Source organism: Diplotaxodon limnothrissa, linkage group LG8 (genome assembly GCF_057381915.1).
Source record: "Diplotaxodon limnothrissa isolate DT_005_m linkage group LG8, D_limnothrissa_male_GT1.1, whole genome shotgun sequence".
NCBI classification, from domain to species: Eukaryota; Metazoa; Chordata; class Actinopteri; order Cichliformes; family Cichlidae; genus Diplotaxodon; species Diplotaxodon limnothrissa.
In genome coordinates, this window is record NC_140603.1 from 16,084,132 (window position 1) to 16,104,201 (window position 20,070).

At 43.3% G+C, this 20,070-nt stretch overlaps 1 protein-coding gene across 1 annotated transcript in view; it reads right to left on the bottom strand.

Annotated features, from left to right (window-relative positions):
* LOC146626607 (integrin alpha-M-like) overlaps positions 1 to 19,848 on the bottom strand; it is a 32,147-nt gene extending 12,299 nt beyond the window's left edge. The window contains exons 1-15 of the mRNA XM_085360679.1: positions 19,812 to 19,848; positions 18,054 to 18,156; positions 17,764 to 17,867; positions 17,226 to 17,296; positions 13,678 to 13,792; positions 12,279 to 12,406; positions 12,006 to 12,151; positions 11,606 to 11,756; positions 10,441 to 10,591; positions 10,136 to 10,209; positions 9,877 to 9,997; positions 9,599 to 9,738; positions 9,326 to 9,472; positions 9,021 to 9,233; positions 8,793 to 8,926 (exon numbers count right to left, since the gene is read on the bottom strand). Of these exons, the coding sequence (XP_085216805.1) occupies positions 8,793 to 8,926; positions 9,021 to 9,233; positions 9,326 to 9,472; positions 9,599 to 9,738; positions 9,877 to 9,997; positions 10,136 to 10,209; positions 10,441 to 10,591; positions 11,606 to 11,756; positions 12,006 to 12,151; positions 12,279 to 12,406; positions 13,678 to 13,792; positions 17,226 to 17,296; positions 17,764 to 17,867; positions 18,054 to 18,156; positions 19,812 to 19,848 (1,835 nt within the window). The remainder of the gene's footprint in view (positions 1 to 8,792; positions 8,927 to 9,020; positions 9,234 to 9,325; positions 9,473 to 9,598; positions 9,739 to 9,876; positions 9,998 to 10,135; positions 10,210 to 10,440; positions 10,592 to 11,605; positions 11,757 to 12,005; positions 12,152 to 12,278; positions 12,407 to 13,677; positions 13,793 to 17,225; positions 17,297 to 17,763; positions 17,868 to 18,053; positions 18,157 to 19,811) is intronic.
* Positions 19,849 to 20,070: the final 222 nt, after the last annotated feature.

The window sequence follows — 20,070 nt, forward strand, 5'->3', positions numbered from 1 at the left end:
AACACATGGTATTGTATGAAAACATTTTTGTTATTGCATGCATTTCCATTTCTGTATGAACAAAGTTACAGTTTCACACATTTACTGCTTTTTTTTTTTTAAATCAGCAGAGCATTTTTCATCATGTGGTAAAATAATTTGAAAAAAATGTCTAATCCTTTTGACTCCATAAACTTTTTGCCATGATCCTGTGTTTATGTATTTGGACATTTTGATTCTATCTTATTTGGATATATCTGAATAGTTCTGTTGTTCGTTCTACTGTGTTGTAGTAGTAATAAGGAAGTGTGTTTAGGTGCTTTTACTTTGAAAGGGAGCGGGCGGAAGGAGAGACGAGAGAGCGGAGGCAGCCACGAGAAAAGAGAGGAGAGAGAAAAGCGTGCGTGAGATGCTGCTAGCGTCTCCAGAGACTTTTTTCCAATGGACAGTGAGGATAAATCATCCCACGCCCACGGCTGAGTAACAGAGCGTGACTGTGAGGTGGTGCAGCCCGGACTGGTTTGCACTGTTGCCTCGAAATATCCCTAGTAAGCGGCGTGCTAACTTGGCTAATCGTAGTTAGCCATAAAGGCGGACTTCGCTGGACGTCACCTGACCTGCATGGAGTGGGAGACTACTGACTGCCAAGGCGGGTCGGTCAGGTTTGCTGCTTAAAAGGAGTAAGCGTGCAGCTCGGCGACCTAAGGGACGGACCTCTCGGCGTGCCGTGAGTGTATTGTGGACAAAAGACTAAGGTTTCCAGGTAGGAGCACCATTTTGTTTTCTTTTAGGACCGTTGGTTCCTACGCACCCTAGCATCGATCCAGGCCTGCACCGAGGGGACTTGGGAAATTGGGTGGTGTGAGAGTGTGTGGGGCCCATTATAGTAAAGAACTGTGTAACTGTTATTATTGTTATATTTTGTCATTGCAAGAGACTTCTTACTTTATTGATTTATTGGGTGTTTACCAAGTCATTCAGTAAACCTGCTTGGTTTAAACATAAGATTTTGTGTCTAGTACTGTTTCTTATCTATAGTTCAAAGTAAGGTAAAAGTGTATCTGTGTGTTATACGTGTGTAAATCAGGGGAACTTTCACTGAGGGCAACTAAGTAAGTTTAAGATAACTAGAACTCAGGGCGTACCCGGCTATAGTGGAGTACACAGTCAGGGGCGCTACATAAAATGGAGGCACCGCTGGGATATTTTGTTGTTTAAGTCTGAAGTTCCCAAACACGTGTATTTTGAGATAAAAGCAGTAACTTTGATATTGTTTGGTCATGGATGTTCAAGCTATGCACTCTGAGTTGTTCGAGGAGCTTCAGGAATGGAGTCGTGGAGAGACCTTAGATGAGGCTCACACACTGATGGTGCTTACTCCCAAAGGAGTGGAGATAGACCAAATAGAGCACACTCTGGAGAATGTTAAAGCTTTGGGTCGAGTGTGGGTCAGAGGCCGGAGATACAACAAAGCGCTTGATAGGCTAACTGTCCTGTGTGAAACCAAAGAGAAAGTAGATGCCACAAGAATCCCACCTGAAGTGTACCCTACGGGGGCTGGTGAGCCGTGGTCCATCATAGTGACAGCTGAAGCTTCGCCTCGTGAGGATTTTTCCCAGAGTAAATCGAAACGCGGGGCAGAGGCACAGGAGAATGGTAATGGTAACAGAGTCGATAATCCGTGCTGTGGGCGATTTGTTGGCAAAGATGGAGAGACCCTCCAGTGAAGGCAATAGTTATTGTAACACCCCTTTCAACACTTGGGATACAGATTTAAATGGTTACCTGTGTGTTGGGCCAATAGCTGAGGTTCGACTACTGGAGCAGAGTGGATGACTAATGAAACGCTCTGAGAACTTGGTTTGATCAATTTGCATTCACAATTAAAGAATCTTACATACATACAATGAAAACAATAACAGTGCATGAAAGGAAAAATTGGGCCCAAGTCATGGAAAATAATAAACAAAACACACACAACCCCGGGGGATTTGACTCAGTCTCTCTCTCGTGTCAGCCGACACCCTTAAGTGTGAGTCCAGCAATGAGGATTCTCTTTGCAGGATGTGCAAAGGAGGAATGACGTGCAAATCTGTCCTACCACTTTAGTAGAGTTTGTACAGTTCACAGTTCGTCCAAAGAATTTAGTTCTCTTCTTAAAGCAATCATCTCAAGGATCCTGGAGGGGTGGCTCGCCATCTTTGGACTGGATCATCACCGAACTGTACTCCCAAGTAAAAAAACCTGACCCAGAAGAATCCGAGCAGTAACAAACTCTTTTCTGGTTAACAACAATTTCTAGATAGCTTATTTCCACCGTACAGTCCGACTGGATAAAAACAACCACGCTTTCCACTTGGAAAAAACGGACTTTTCTTCCTCTCCCTCTCTCCTGATATCCATAGTTGCTATGCAGTGAACGGCAGGAGGCGGTACTTCCCCCTGTATACTTCAAGGACCATCAGGACATTATAGACATCTTCTATTTTATTAATTCTCAACAAAATAATTTAACTTAATAAAACTTAACAGTGAACTCAAAATACTAACATCACTCATAACACACTAAAACCCTTAGTAACACTCCAGGGTTACATTATCGTAGACTCAGAATGTTCTTGGGCACAATACCAACACCAGTTGGAGAAGAGACATTCGAACAGTGGGTTGAACAAGCACACCTAATGGTGGAGGAGAGTGACAGTTCTGCTAAAGAAAAGAGGCGCAGAATCATTGAGTCTTAAAGGTCCAGCACTAGCGGTGGTGAAAGCTGTGAGGACAGCTGATCCTGATATTAGCCCAGAACAATTTCTAGAAGCTGTTACAAAAGCTTTTGGCAGTGCTGAGACGGGTGAGGATTTGTACTTTGCTTCTCGGTTACTACAACAGCAACTGCAGGAAAAACTATCCGACTTTCTGAGGCGATTAGAGCAGTCGCTGAGCAGGGTAGTGAGTTGTGGTGGAATTGAAGCCCACCGTGTTGATAGGACCAGAGTAGAACAGCTCCTTAGGGGTGCCGTGTACTCCGACATGATGTTAGTGCAACTCAAGCTGAGAGACAGGAAAGAAACCCCACCCAGTTTTGTAGAGCTCTTAAGTGAGATCAGAAGTGAGGAGGAGTATGAAGCCTCCCGGGCTAAATTGCATCTGGTAGCACACAAAGTCCAAGCACAATCAGAACAGGACAACAGACAGATTGAAATTCAGAATCTGAAAACTGAGATTCGAGAACTGAAGTCTATGGTCTCATCCGTGGTAAACCAGTCATGCCCCGCACCAAGAGAAGTTGCAGAGCCTGTTCCAACAAGCAAGACTGATGGTGTAGAGAGTTCAGCAGATGGCGAAGTGGTTGCGCTGAGAAAACTGGTTAAAAGGTTGCAGCAGAAGCTGGACGCCAGAGAGCAAAGGTCTGTTGTGTCCTCTCCAGTTTTGAGAGTGGAGCTGTACAGGTCTGGTCTGAACTCTGCACGGACAGGTAGCACCAGTGATAAAGAAAGCAACTTTTGTTACCGCTGCGGAAAAAATGGGCATTTTGCTAGTAAGTGTGGAAATGCCGCAAACCAGGCCAAGGTTATCCAGAGGTTCATTCAGTCACGGAAAAAGCCCAAACAACGGGAATCATATCCCAAACCCCCTGATGCAGGTGATACTGTGTGTTCAGTTAAGAGGAGTGAAGTAGTCATGCTAGAGGACAGAGGGATCCCTAAAGGTTTGATAGGTCCATCTAATGTAAAGCAAGTCAGAGTGAATGGTGAACCGTGCAATGCTTTGTTAGACAGTGGGTCAAGAGTAACCATTATTTTTGAGAACTGGTATAAGGAGCACTTGTCAGGTGTCCCAATTTACCCAGTTTCAGGTCTGGCCATCTGGGGTTTGAGTGATTCTAGTTACCCTTATCTCGGCTATGTCGTTGTGGATGTGGAATTTCCCGAGCAAGTCAAAGGAGGTCACGAGACCATTTCGGTCTTAGCTTTGATCTGTCCCAACTCCAGAGGTCCGGACCTCTGGAGTTGGGACCCCATGATCATAGGCACCAATGCCTCCCTTTTCCAGAGATTGGCCACCTTGTGCCAGGACACCGTAGGCGTGAGTAGCGTGCAGACTGTAAGCCAAACAGCTGGAGTTTTAACCCCACCAGCTCCTGTGGAGATCCCTGTAGAGGATGAGGGTGGAGTAGGCTGGGTGAAGTGGGTTGGGCCCAGCTCCCTGTCACTCCCAGCCGGTCAAAGCTGTCATGCTATATGCCGGGTGGAGCTAGAAGAACCACTCAGCAAAGGCATATCAATGGTGGAAGCATCCCCAACCATTCCGTTGCCAGCTGGCATGCTGCTGCAGCCCATGGTGTTGTCTAGCTCTGCGTTGGAGGTAGACCATTTTGTTGTGGCAGTGCAGAATCAGTCTTCCCGGGATATCGTTCTCCCAGAAGGGACCGTTATGGGTCAGTTGTGTACGGTTGATACTGTAACTGCAGCAGTTGAAGTCTGTTCAAAAAAGGGGAAAGATCAGAGAGAGAGCTAGATCCCCTTCTCATAAATTTTGGCGACTCACCTTTGCCAAATGAATGGAAAGAGCGACTCCGACAGAAGTTGTCCAAGAGGGCTAATGTGTTTTCCCTCAGTGAGTGGGATGTCGGTCTGGCAACGGGAGTGGAGCATCACATTCGGATGTCAGACTCCAGACCATTCCGCGAACGGTCACGGCGTCTTGCACCAGCTGACATTGACGATGTGCGCAGACACATACAAGACCTATTACAAGCTGGCATTATCAAGGAATCTCGCAGTCCTTATGCCTCTCCCATTGTTATTGCCAGAAAGAAAAATGGCAGTATCAGGATGTGCATTGACTATCGAACGCTAAACCGTCGAACCATTCCTGATCAGTACACCACTCCCCGCATCGATGATGCACTTGATTGTTTGTCAGGGAGTAAGTGGTTCTCTGTCCTGGACCTTCGCAGTGGCTATTACCAGATACCCATGGCGGAGGTATCTGGTAAATCCCTGCGATCTTTCCTGGGGTTCTGCGGCTACTATCGCCGCTTCATAGCTAACTATGCTTCCATTGTAAGGCCACTCACAGAACTCACTAAAGGCTATGCCCCTACGCAGCGCAGTAAGAAAGGCCGGGCAGGACAAGGAAAAACCTACTTGAAGGAATCAGAGCCCTTTGGGAGTAGATGGGATCAGTGGTGTGTTGATGCTTTTCACCACATCATTCAGTGTCTGACCACTGCCCCTGTGCTAGCCTTTGCCAAGCCATACACCCTTCATGTGGATGCCAGTCTGAAAGGTCTTGGGGCCATGTTGTACCAAGAGCACCCCCAGGGGCTGCGGCCCGTGACTTTTGCCAGCCGGAAATTGAGCTGCCCCGAACAGCGGTACCCAGTGCACCAGTTAGAGTTCCTGGCTTTGAAATGGGCCGTCGTGGACAAATTCCATGACTATTTGTATGGCGCAAAGTTTACTGTGCGCACTGATAACAATCCACTGATGTATGTCCTTACCACTGCAAAGATAAATGCAACAGGGCACCGATGGCTGCACCAGATGAGCAGCAAGGGTCCCATGGACTTGGTTTGCATGGATTTTCTGTCTATGGAGCCAGACTCCAAGGGGATAGGTAATGTCTTGGTGGTAACTGACCATTTTACCCGGTACGCACAGGCTTCCCCCACCAAAAACCAAAAAGCCACCACGGTTGCCAAAGTGTTGGTGGACAAATATTTTGTGCACTATGAATTGCCTGCCAGAATACATTCTGACCAAGGACGAGACTTCGAGAACCGGTTAATCCGTGAGCTCTTGCGGTCATTGGGTATACGGAAGTCTCGGACAACTCCCTATCACCCCCAGGGGGATCCACAACCCGAGAGATTCAATCAAACCTTGTTGTCAATGTTAGCGACACTAGGGGATGAGAAGAAGCGAACTTGGAGTCAGCATGTAGGGTCACTAGTTCATGCCTATAATAGCACAAAGAGCGATGCCACAGGGTATTCTCCCTATTTTTTGATGTTTGGGAGGGAGGCTAGGTTTCCCGTGGATGTTTGTTTTGGAGCATCTCCTGATGGAGCTGAGGAGAAGACTCATTCACAGTATGTGACGGACTTGAAACAGGATTTGCAGAGAGCTTATCAATTAGCCAATGAGGCTGCTGATAAGGTACACAAGAGGAACAAAAGAGCTTTTGATCGACGAGTCAGTTTCCAAGCCTTGGAAGTGGGAGACAGGGTACTCCTTAAGAATCTGGGGTTGAAGGGGAAACAGAAGTTGGAAAGCAAATGGAACGCTGTACCACATGTGATTGTGGGAAAACTGCCCAACCTACCGGTGTATAGGGTGAAGCCACAAACGGGTCAAAGTAGTGTGAGAACCCTACACAGAGATCATTTGTTACCGATTGGGACAGAAGTAAGACTGCCAGAAGGCATGGCCAGAGATGAAGTGCCAGCGAGACCACAGACTCACAGGATGGGAAAAGGAAAAGAGAGGGTAGAAAGCAGAGACATGAGTCAAGACACTGGGGAATCGACTGGATCGTCAGATGTAGAATACGAGAGGCCACATGCCTGGTACAGAGACTGTGTGGAGAAAGTGTTGAGGGAGGAGTCATTTAGTGACAATTCTCCATTGGCATCGGAGGATGACGCTCAAGCTATGTTTCTATCTGAGGGCAATGCCAAAGAGTCTCAGGAGGAAGCAGATGACATTGGTGATGTAAAGAACACCGATACAGAGTCAGAAGAGGAGAAGCAAAGACCTCTCTCAAAGAGGTCTAGGGGAAGACGGAGTATTGGGAAAGAGGTCAGCAAATGCCTTAGGTCAGGGACGACTGGGAAGAGAAGAATAAAGCCAGTTTTGAGACTGTCCTACGATGAACCAGGGAAGGCTAGTCACCAACCTATTACTATTGTTCACAGAGGGGTTGTGATAAAGTTGGGGAATGTGTAAATGAAAAAAAAAAGTGAAGTTCTAAGAGTGTCTGTTATACATTCAAGATGTGTGGAGTTTTATTTGTTTTCAGTCGCCTTGGGAGATGTCTGATGAGGACATCCAGACGATTAGAAGGGGGAGGATGTGGCCCAGGTATATTTTATGGGGCTAAGTTTTGTTTCCAGTTGGATATATCTGAATAGTTCTGTTGTTCGTTCTACTGTGTTGTAATAGTAATAAGGAAGTGTGTTTAGGTGCTTTTACTTTGAAAGGGAGCGGGCGGAAGGAGAGACGAGAGAGCGGAGGCAGCCACGAGAAAAGAGAGGAGAGAGAAAAGCGTGCGCGAGATGCGGCTAGCGTCTACAGAGACTTTTTTCCAATGAACAGTGAGGATAAATCATCCCACGCCCACGGCTGAGTAACAGAGCGTGACTGTGAGGTGGTGCAGCCCGGACTGGTTTGCACTGTTGCCTCGAAATATCCATAGTTAGCGGCGTGCTAACTTGGCTAATCGTAGTTAGCCATAAAGGCGGACTTCGCTGGACGTCACCTGACCTGCACGGAGTGGGAGGCTACTGACTGCCAAGGCGGGCCGGTCAGGTTTGCTGCTTAAAAGGAGTAAGCGTGCAGCTCGGCGACCTAAGGGACGGACCTCTCGGCGTGCCGTGAGTGTATTGTGGACAAAAGACTAAGGTTTCCAGGTAGGAGCACCATTTTGTTTTCTTTTAGGACCGTTGGTTCCTACGCACCCTAGCATCGATCCAGGCCTGCACCGAGGGGACTTGGGAAATTGGGTGGTGTGAGAGTGTGTGTGGGGCCCATTACAGTAAAGAACTGTGTAACTGTTATTGTTATATTTTGTCATTGCAAGAGACTTCTTACTTTATTGATTTATTGGGTGTTTACCAAGTCATTCAGTAAACCTGCTTGGTTTAAACATAAGATTGTGTGTCTAGTACTGTTTCTTATCTATAGTTCAAAGTAAGGTAAAAGTGTATCTGTGTGTTATACGTGTGTAAATCAGGGGAACTTTCACTGAGGGCAACTAAGTAAGTTTAAGATAACTAGAACTCAGGGCGTACCCGGCTATAGTGGAGTACACAGTCAGGGGCGCTACATACAGTTCAGTTTACGTTCCTGGTTTTGGCTCTTTTAGTTTTGTTTCTGCTTTGTGTAATATTTGTATTTTGTGGTCTTTGTTTTGTCGTCTAGCCTTTAGGTACCTCTTACCATGTTTGTTTATCTCTTGTCCCTGTGTTTTATGTTCCCTCCTGTTACCCTGGTCTGTTGTGTCCCCTTGTCAGGTTACTCCCAATCCTAATGTCAAGTTCATGCAGCTTAGTCTGTTTCTCAGTGTTGTTACTTCCTCTTTTATTTTGACAGTCTCTTGTCCTGTATACATCTCATGTGCTGGTAGTGTGTAAGTAGTTTCAGCTGTTCTTCCATCTGTTGCGCATTCTCTCATAATCGCATGTATTTAAGTCCTCAGTCTCCCTTCGATCTTTGTCATGTCATCTCCGTCTGCTGTGTCTGCTCTTTCCTTTTCTTTTGTTCCATGTTCACTCCTAGTCGTTAATTCCAAGTTTCTTAGTCCTAGCTTCCAGTTTATCTTTTGTTTGTTTCTAATGCTTCTAGACAACAGTTTTACCCTCAATCTGTATTTCTTAAAAAATCATAAATCCCTTATAATGAATGACTCAATCATTTATGATGAATTTATTGATATGTAACCTATATGCAGTTCTTATTATGGTGACCTTTCAAATTTGCCTAAGATTTGACAGGTAGTGCATTTGTTAAGATTGCAAATTAACAACAATGGTGGAATTACCACAGATAACTATAATGCATGACTGGACTATCTGGACTGTGACTTACCTCAGTAAAACAACTCTACCCTTTGAACCCACCGCTAAGTCAGGCAGTTCATCACCACTCTGGTCAAAAGACGACTGACTGATTGACAGGCCAAAGAACTTCAGTCCTGACTGGACCTCAGAGCCAGTTATTCTCTGTGAACATGAAAACATTTTAATTAATTAAGCTGCAGATTGTATATTGATAAATACGTTTAGTCATCTTTTTGAATTCCTCGATGTTGTGTACCTGTGAGTAAGTAGGACTGATTCTTCCTCCTCCTTCACTGTGGAATATGTAGATGCTGCCTTCACTATTATATTCCAAAGGTGCTCCAACTGCCAAATCCCTGAATCCATCTGAGTTTAGATCAGGCAGCACAGCAAGAGAAGAGCCGAACCTTCCTTTGACAGCTGCACGTCCTCTTAGTATTAATGGATCATCAAAATTACACTCTACAAACTAAAAGCAGGAGAGTGAATATTATATGATCATTAGGGAAGTTGACAAATAAACTAATTCATTTAATTGAAGTGGATAAAACTTTGATTTACCAAAACAGTTAGTCTGCAAACATAAACTCTTCCCTCTCTATCAGGCTCCATGTACATTGGGGATGATATGAAGATTAGATCAGTGATATCATCGTCATTTATGTCCATGACACACACCTCTGCCCCGAAATATTCACCAGTCTGATACTGTGTAAGAAACACATTATTGATGAAAATAATCGCATAAAGCCAAATGACAACAATTTGTATTTAAGAAAGTATTTACTACCAGTTAATAATCCCAGTCAGTTTTGTCTTGCTGTAAATACATACCTGTGATGCCAACGGCTCAATTGTTTGGTTTTTAAAGCTTTCTCTGTTAACAGCGACCACAGCTCCTCTGTGTTTATATCTTGGAGCACCAACAATTGTCAGGGAACCACTTTGGGTTTTAGCAGTTGCCATGGAGTAACCTAGAATTTAGGTAGGCAAAAAGAGAAGATAGATATAAAATCTGATATATGTATTTGTGTGAAAGAATTACAGCAGAGCTGTGTATATACATGATTACATGTGTATAAGTTAGATTGTTAAAGCTGTAATATTCTTACCAAGATAACTGTCAGGCTCCAAAGACACATCCTCATATGTTTTCAGCTTCTCCCCTCCAGTTGTGTATTGCACGTAGCCTCCCTTCCACTGGTTTCCACCAACAATAGACATCTGAATTCCCTACAGTGCAGACAGGAAATACATTTTATATACAATTTATTTTACCTTTAAAATCTGGACTCTAGTTTTTATAAAAAGTGTTTGAATCTCTCTTTCTATGACTAGACTGTCTGGTGAGTTTCAGGTAGTTTTAATTACCTCGGGCACAATAACTGCACTGAATCCCTCTTGAGACATTTCCATTTTCAGAGAGACTCCACCGGTTTGAGATCCTGTAATAATATAAAATATAAAAAGGTTTATTTATAGACACAACGCAACGCATTACACTAGTAATTTAGTGTAATGATATCTGTTTATTATAAAGGTGCCTCAGTAGTTATTTTTCATTTCACCAATACTTCGTGAAATCAACCTTTAGCCTCAAGCAATGATACAATAATGCAATGTAACATTTACAGAAATTTTATCAAAGCTTGCTAAATGTTAAATGTATAATTTACCTTCAATGGAAAAAATTTTGTCCTGCAAACTCTGCCGGATTATTTCAAGTGCGTTGAAGTTCTGCACTTGAAACACGTGATTGCCTGAGGGAGACGATGCAATGGTGCGTAGTTCTTTTTTTGCTTCAGGCTGAATAAATGCATTCCCCACCTAGGGTTGTTTAAAACATGTGTTTACATTTAATGCAAAATTATTTACTGATTTTATTAAAACTTTAATACAGTTTAATACAAAGATTAATACAGTCTGTTTAATACAGACATTAATACAATATCCATTATTAATTTAGCTTTTTTATTAATTGAAATTTATTGAAATTAGATACCACTCATAACAGCCATTGCCTCAAGGCGCTTTATATTGTAAGGAAGACCCTACAATAATACATACAGAGAAAAAACCAACAATCATATGACCCCTGATGAGCAAGCACTTTGGGAAGGAAAAACTCCCTTTTAACAGGAAGAAACCTCCAGCAGAGCCAGGTTCAAAGAGGGATGGCTATCTGCCATGCAGATGCAGAGAGGTCTATTAACACATAGTGAGTGAGAAAGGTGACTGAAAAAGAAATAATCAATGCATCATGGGAATCCCCAGCAGCCTACATCTATTGCAGCATAACTAAGGGAGGATTCAGGGTCACCTGATCCAGCCCTAACTTTATGCTTTAGCAAAAAGGAAAGTTTTAAGCCTAATCTTGAAAGTAGAGATAGTGTCTGTCTCTCGAATCCAAACTGGAAGCTGGTTCCACAGAAGAGGGGCCTGAAAACTGAAGGCTCTCCCTCCTATTCTACTTTTAAATAATATAGGAACAACAAGTAGGCCTGCAGTGCAAGAGCAAAGTTCTCCAATGGGGTGATATGGTACTATAAGGTCATTAAGATAAGATGGAGCCTGATTATTTAAGACCTTGTTTGTGAGGAGCAGGATTTGGAATTCAACAGGAAGCCAGTGAAGAAACCCAATAGAGGAGAAATTAACATTAACAATAGTGTAAAAACCGTGTGATGATACGGCCCAGATTTCCATGGTTTCTGTGTAGGTGGCTCATTACTTTGCTCCATATACTGTAGGAACATGTGACTGTAGTCTAATAAATAACCAAAACACATTATTAGTATAAATTTTAAACATTATGCAGGTTTAAATAATGGAGGTACTTACCCCAATAGCAAATCGAACAATGTTTTGATTCCCTGCTTGCTGTGCTGCATTTCCCAGGTCATACCGGTCATTAGATTGTCCATCAGTAATTACTATCAAGACTTTCTTCACATCTGGTCTGGAACCTCTTTGTGGTGTGAAAACATTGTTTCTGTCAAATTAAAAATAAACAAATCTAATTTCAACATAAAACATGTTTTTACAGTGCACATTTTGATCATAGAGTAAATTGCATGAATGATTGTTATTTTGGCATGCATCCATCTGTTTTGTATAATCGCTCATGGACATTTTAGTATTTTCGCAATTCTTGCATCAGTCAATAAAGAAATTATCTGCACAGGAAGTCTGTCCAGATGATTTAACTGTAGTGCTTCAGTAATATCATTGCAACCCTTACACAACATGTCTGATGGCTCGAGCTGTATAAGTAGATCCCCCCAGCTGTGTGATTCCATCGATTTCAGTCTTTAGTGATCCAGATGAGGAAAATTTCTTGAAATAAAAATGAACCCGAGGTAAGGAGGAAAACTGGGAAACAGAAAACTGAAGAAAGGGAGAAACAATATAAAAAAAATATAAAATAGCCTTTTTTTATGGAGATAAATGAAAAGCAGGTGAAACTATTTGTGTCTGTAATACGATATAACTGAAAGGTAGTACAGTGTCTTACCTGTGCATCAACTGACAGAAATGCCTGGATTAGATCTTCCACAAACGTCGTCATTGTTTGAAAATCAGGGACAGATACGCTGCCTGAACCATCCAACAGAAAAGCAATGTCTACTTGTGTCGGGCACACTATCAAAGAGATGAATTGAAATTGATTATTTTAGGTGAATTTTAACATTTTAGCAAATCTACTATGAATACCCACATATTTAGACAATTGGTCTTTTATAAGAAGAAAGAAAAGAAGAAATTAAGATTAAGATATTAAATTAGTTTAAATGAGTCTTAAAACTGCTTACAGAAGCCTTTTGTTATTAAGCTAATTTAGTTATTTGTAGCGTTGATTTTTGCATTCAGTTCTAATTACTTGTATTTTCTTCCTGTATTACAGTCATAGAAACAGCATTGTGTTCAAACTTACAACACTAAAAGAAAGACCCTCTGTACTGTATGTTCTTGTTACGGTTGGAATTTGTGTTACTGTGAGCGACAGTAGCCTCATGTTTACGTTGTTCTTATGTAATAGGAATACATCGTGATGTAACACACAGCAACACAAATTATTTTCTCCAGGAAAACCATAATACATTACTTATTTGCATACAGAGCTTTAAAGAAGTCGTAAGTAGCTTTAGAGGGAAGTAAACTTCTCTGTCTCCTTTTAATTTTTTCCCCCAAAGATCTTGTGTATATGTACTAGTCTTCTTGCATTTTGTCATGCATTGCATAACCCAAACAACCAGGCTTAGTTTCATTTTTGTAATGAATTTGAAATCAAAGGGTGTTTTTGTATTTGTTTTTCAAATAACACTTTCATTTTACATGCAGATATGGTTATTTCATTCTGAATAACCCATATGGAAAAGATATATATAAACCTTATAAAGTTTGTATGTGTCTTGTGTGAAACTTGTATGAAAAGCATATAAGATTAGAATTAAATACATTTTATGCTGTAGATTTAATCTTGGCTAGCTCAAATTTTACCAGCATTTGTTTCAGTGTTGATGGATTCAGGACAAATTAGTCTAGAAAAGCTCTTTGGATAAAACTACAATACAATTAATCCAAACAGACAATCTGAAATAAGGCTTAGAGGGGAAAACTGTAAACAAACAAAAAAATAATCAACAAATCATACAACTTATACTTATATTCATCTATGAGTAATCACATCTCACACAAACATAATTTTCTATTTACTGTTTCTGATTAACCCTTAATTGCTGGAATATATAAGAGAAGTCTTGAGACAGTTTCAGTTGATTTGAGATTATACAAGGACAAATATAAATGATTGTAAGACTATGTTCAAGTAAAAATGCAAGAGATTTTTATTAAGGAGGCACCGGGACTCTAATTATTAAGGACACATTTTCACAAACTCCATTTATTGTTACCGTCTGGAGAAGAAGGTACAGGTGGTCCAAATGTATTAGATCGATCCATGTGAAAACACACACCGTTGTACATGGTGATACTTTTGCAGTCCCTTGGAATTGTTGGACCACACACCTGAGAGGAGACAAAGTCAAGTTCCCATAAAGTCCCATAAACATCGGTTCAATCCTTATAAAATCAACCAAAGCTGAAAAAAAAAATCTCCCCAGAAACAAGGCCACAAAAACAAAAGGTCCACCAAAAGCACAGGAGCACAGGGGACAGGTCGCAACTCCTCAGGGGGCCGGCCCGGAGGCCGACAGCACAGGAGGCCAAAACAGAAGAGTTCAGGGGGCCGGCCGTGCGGAAGGCAACGGCGGCGACGAAGGAGACGGCGGAGCAGTTCAGGGGGCCGGCCGCGCAGAAGGCAGCGGCGGCGCTCCAGTGTCAAGCGCACTGGCTGAGGCCCGGTGGGCACAGGACCAGACGAGGCAGGACCAGGCGATGGCGAGGCCGGACCAGGCGATGGCGGGGCAGGACCAGGCGATGGTGGGGCCGGACCAGGCGAAACACAGGCAGAAGACCAGACGAGGATGAAGACTCGGATGAAGCCGGACCAGACGAGGATGAAGACTCGGATGAAGCCGGACCAGACGAGGATGAAGACTCGGATGAAGCCGGACCAGACGAGGAAGGACCAGAGGATGAAGACTCGGATGAAGCTGCAGCAGGCGAGGATGATGATGAAGCTGCAGCAGGCGAGGATGATGATGAAGCTGCAGCAGGAGGCTGAACGGGCCCCACGGACCCTCCAGCGGAGACAGGAGGCTGAACGGGCCCCACGGACCCTCCAGCGGAGACAGGAGGCTGAAAGGGCCCCTCGGACCCTCCAGCGGAGACAGGTGGCTGGACGGGCCCCTCGGACCCTCCAGCGGAGACACGAGGCTGAACGGGCCCCACGGACCCTCCAGCGGAGACAGGAGGCTGAACGGGCCCCTCGGACCCTCCAGCGGAGACAGGTGGCTGGACGGGCCCCTCGGACCCTCCAGCGGAGACACGAGGCTGAACGGGCCCCTCGGACCCTCCAGCGGAGACAGGAGGCTGGACGGGCTCCTCGGGCCCTCCAGCTGACGAGGCATGAGGCTGGACGGGCTCCTCGGGCCCTCCAGCGGACGAGGCATGAGGCTGGATGGGCTCCTCGGGCCCTCCAGCTGACGTGGCATGAGGCTGGACGGGCTCCTCGGGCCCTCCAGCTGACGTGGCATGAGGCTGGATGGGCTCCTCGGGCCCTCCAGCAGAGACAGGAGACGAAGGCCGGAGCGGTCCCTCGGACCCTCCAGCGGAGACAGGAGACGAAGGCCGGAGCGGTCCCTCGGACCCTCCAGTGGAGACTAGAGACGAAGGCCGGAGCGGTCCCTCGGACCCTCCAGCCGAAGCCAGCACAAAGCCAGCAGGCACGGAGTCCTCTGGCAAACACGAAGGCAATGGGTGCTGTTCTGAGCACTGGCCCTGCTCAGACAGCACTGACACGGAGTTGTTCTCTGAGGGCTGCCTAATCTTCAGGGGTCCAGAATCAGCTGGGGACTGAGACCTAGCCTCTGGGGAAGCCCTGGAGTGGCAAGCTGTGCCAACGGCAGCTAAACCATGAAAAGCCCCTTGAGGTGAAATTAAACTTTCTCCCTGCATGGAGTGAGTGTGTATGATCAGCAACACTGGAGCTACGGGGGCCTGCGCTACAGGCGGCACTGGAGCTACTGGGGCCTGCGCTACAGGCGGCACTGGAGCTACTGGGGCCTGCGCTACAGGCGGCACTGGAGCTACTGGGGACTGCGCTACAGGCAGCACTGGAGCTACTGGGGCCTGCGCTACAGGCGGCACTGGAGGCTCTGGAAACTGAACTGAAATAGACACTGGAGACTGAGCAGAAGGTGACACTGGAGACCGAGCAGAAGGTGACACTGGAGACCGAGCAGAAGGTGACACTGGAGACCGAGCAGAAAGTGACACTGGAGACCGAGCAGAAAGTGACACTGGAGACCGAGCAGAAAGTGACACTGGAGACTGAGCTGAGAGGGGCTGCGGGGTAGCTAACTGAGCTGAGAGGGGCTGCGGGGTAGCTAACCGAGCTGAGAGTGGCTGCGGGGTAGCTAACCGAGCGGAGAGTGGCTGCACAGGCGATAAGCAGCTCGCGTTGACATCCGCCACACAAAACACAGCCCCTGAATGAACAGTCACAAAGTCTGGAACAGACACAGAGTCCTCACTCACCACAGCCGGTGAATTAGAAGTCCGAACGTCCGGCTGTGGGGTGGCGTGCCGGCGGCGCGATCGGCTTTTCCTCCCCGCAGATGGCTCCGACGGGCCGGGCAAGACCACATCTGATGAGTCGGGCAGCGAGGCAGGAGTGGCTGAGAGAAGGTGTGGTGTGAGGTGGAGAAAGGCCTGTATGGTCGGGGAAAGTGATTCCAATAGCCATGGCAGGCCGAAAAAGAGCCGTTGCAGCCGATTTTCCACTGCGCGGCGAAGCTCTTCCGGGGGGTGTTCCAGCCATAGGCTGAGAAGATTCTCCACAACGAAAATGATATCGTCCTTTAGCTCCTCAGAAGGGTTGCAAGCTGCTGGGTCCATATTGGCTGGTTCGTACTGTCACGACCGCGCTGGCAGACGTGTGGAATTGGAGAAAGGACCCAAAATGCGGCAGCTCTGGTGCAGATGAGTATTTATTTAACAAAAGAAAATACAAACAGCAAAGGCGTGGGTGAAGGTGAAACAGGAAAACCTAAACTGGGTAAAACTAACAAAACAAACCAGAAACGAAGATGCAGGGAGGTCCGGGGAAATACATACGGAGAGACGCAGGGAGACCGAGGGGAAACAACACAGACGAACCAGCAATTACTAAGACAGAAAATACAACTTAAATTCACTCAGAGAACACAGGGAGATTACACACAGGTGGGAAACACAGCTGGGAGTGATTAACATGACGAGACTAGGGAGGCAACTGAAAACACTCACATAAGACGCAGACCTTCACAATAAAACAGGAACTTACACATGAAAGGACACAAACTAAGAAACGCGGACTAGATACAGGAACACACGGGGGGAACAGGGTAAACACTAATCAGAGGAAGAGCAGAACCAAAATCGTGAAGAGAAAAACACAAAACGCTGGGTCAAAAGGACCCAGGATCATGACAGTATCTGGGGTGTGTAAAAAAAAATTTTGTGCATATATGTTTTTAAATAACATTTTTCCTCAAACCTTTTTAAGTTTTCAGGCCTATAAACACATTTAGTTTTTAATGCAGCTTAAATATGCAAAACTTGAATTAAAAAGAAACACATATTCAAATTAAGGAGACAAAATTTTGCATTGACTTCTATTTCATTCAATATGCTGAAGTTATTGTAAACCCTGATTCTGTGAAGGACAGGTGGGAGCCACACTGGTTTTTCATGGGATGACCTTCATGCAACAATAACAAGACATATAAGGATAGAGGATGTTGCTCCTCAGTGTTTTTAACAAAGTTCTCATAGTGTCTGCAGTTCAGTAACTCACCACAGTGTTTTGTGTCGCAGGATCGCTTTTCATTGTCAGACCAAGAGACATGTTTACTGCAAAATCGGGTGCTGTATTGAAAGTGTATTGAAAATTTAAATACTAATAAAAGGCAATTGAAAGGAAAAAAACAAGACTTAAATCGATGACTGCAAAGAACCATGACTGAAACACTTCCCCATTTGATATGACAAGTGTTAAGACATCGAAACTTCTCTTCACTGTAAACCAGGATGTATAACAGGCAGCTTTAATATCAATGCAAATAGGATTCAGTTTCACTATTGCTTCATTTTAAAGTTTTAAATAATTACAAAAGAAACATTTTAACAATAACATTATTAATAACATTGACTTCTTTGCTTATTTTACTTCATCATTTGGCAAGATAATATTAGTTTTAAAGTCTCGATGTTATAAACAAAGATATTTACTTATTGTGATTTGAGTTAAACAAGTTTCTGTGCTAGCGTCTGTGGGAAATTTCTTTGATGTCAACCTGGTTACTGTCAGAGTTTCATCACATTTGGTTACCTACCTTCAATTTGGATATTTTGGCAGTTTGGGGAGGACATGGTGCAGCTATATACTTTTCCTCTTCCATTTTGTGAATACTGTTCAAGGGGAGCACTGACGAGCAAACTGAGGAAATAAATTCAGACAATGATGAAGTCTAGAGTGCAAACTGTGGTTAAATAAACCCCATATGTTTCCTGTTAAGAAGTATTATATCCTTGTCTGTTTATTACTGTGGGCCTTAACAGAAATGATTGTTAAACCTGCAGTTATAGATCGACATCCAACATAACAATGTATGTTGTGACTTACTCTGATTGTCTTTGAACCACCTGGTATCCAAAACCAGCAGCAGAGTTATTCAGGGCCTTCCATGCCACGGGATCAATATTGAAACAAAGTGCAGCATTTAACACTGAGAATTCAAGAAGAAGGAAGAACATCTGTAATTTTATTTAAAGCCACTGTAAAGGATGATAACCTGGTTATATTATCTCTAATTCTAATCACATATGAGGAACTCCATACAGTGTATGTGTTAGTTTGATTCCACCTCTTGAATCCAGTCACAGCTTTCCACAGTTACCACTAGAGAGCATCAAAGTCAGATACTAGATTTGAACACTGGCAGGTAATTATTCACTTGAAAAACATACTTAAGATTTTATTATGGAATTAGTTTTGTGTCTTTGATTCTTATATCTTACTCCATCTGTCAAAAGCAAAATACTGACACTTAACTTAAAGACGTTAAAGATGTCGTTGCTATACTATAGTATGAAAAACTATTAATATACTGTATACATTTGCTTATTTTACAGTACTAAAAATTGAACTGTGTAGAGAATGTCACTGGTGTGCATATTCCTCTTTCCTCCTGAACTGTTTGTCAGATTCATCAATACGTGCCACACCCATTCACAAGTAACAAAAAAAGTCTCTGTGGAAGTTGATACTGCGAATGTAAATGCCCAAAGAAAGAAATTAAAATCATTAGCATGTGATTGCTTTGGATACTAAAAATACTACAGAGAACCTAAAATGATTTCTTCTGACTACTGTCCAGTAAAAATCGTGTATTGTTGCGATCCTACAGCTGTCCGGTTGTTTATTTTTGCCACACAAATAAAGCCTTCCTTTTATGGACATGCTAAGAGTAGTCAAAACGTCACATAGTGCTAACGCTTTTTTGTTTCCTGCTTCATGTCACAGTATTCAACAATGACAGTGTCATGATTTCAAAGTTTTGCGAAACCTATTTTGAAATACATTTCGTAACAGTGGTACGCCCTTAATTTCTGCTTTTCCTTATTGTCACAAGTTTTGATATTTTTAACATCAGTTAAAGAAAAAATGTACTTCTTCACTTGTTTGCTTTTTTTCATATGTGCATTTATATTTTTCAGGTGTATTTATATCTGAATATATACTAGTGTTCAATTAAAAAATAAAATAAAACAAACATTAAAAAATAAAAATAAAGAATTTAAAAAATAACCACCTGTAGCAAAGGTGAGTGCAGGGTCATGAATACGTTGGATGGATGAAGTATGACGTCACAGTGGTGTAAAATGTTCTGTTTTTTGTAGCCCTGCACAAGGTAGTAAGGCAGATATATTAAATTTATTATCTCTGTATCTTAAATCCAGTTTTACCATTTTCTAATGGTTTATAATCAAGCGTTTAGTTTGTTTCAGTAAAACTATTTATGAAAGACTTTTTCAATCAGTGAATTTCAACAACAAAAAAATTATGCTATTTACAGCTAGAAGCTAACTGAGCTAATCGCACATTTAATTTGTATTAGCAGAGGCTAAAACGCAAATACAGTAACGACCATCACTAAAGTATTTCTGGATGATATTATTTCACTACATGATTTATAGTCCTTGCTGGTTTTTAATACTACAGTTTTTTTCATTAAAAATGTTGCTGTCTTGTGTGTATTTAGTTGGAACACTTATAGCTTTAATTTACTTTTCGTTTGTTCAAAGGCCTGTAATGTTTTCAATATTTTCACCCATTTATTATTACAGAATGAAAAATCAGGAGGCACAAAACTTGTCTTACCTGATGAGAACAGTGTAGCATGAATTATCCAGTCCATTGTGTTAGTCCCATGAAAAATAATTCAAGCGTTTGTTTGGGGGGTTTGTTTTTTGTTGAGAACACACTGAGCAGTTGAGTGTTCTGCTGAAAGTATCACAACAGTTGTTGAAACCAAAATGCAGAAATCATAGGGTGTGATAACAAAGGTAAGGCAACCATTTAAAGCAATTCTTTGGCAGGAGGAGTCACAATGATGACAGCACTGTCAGTAGTAGACAAA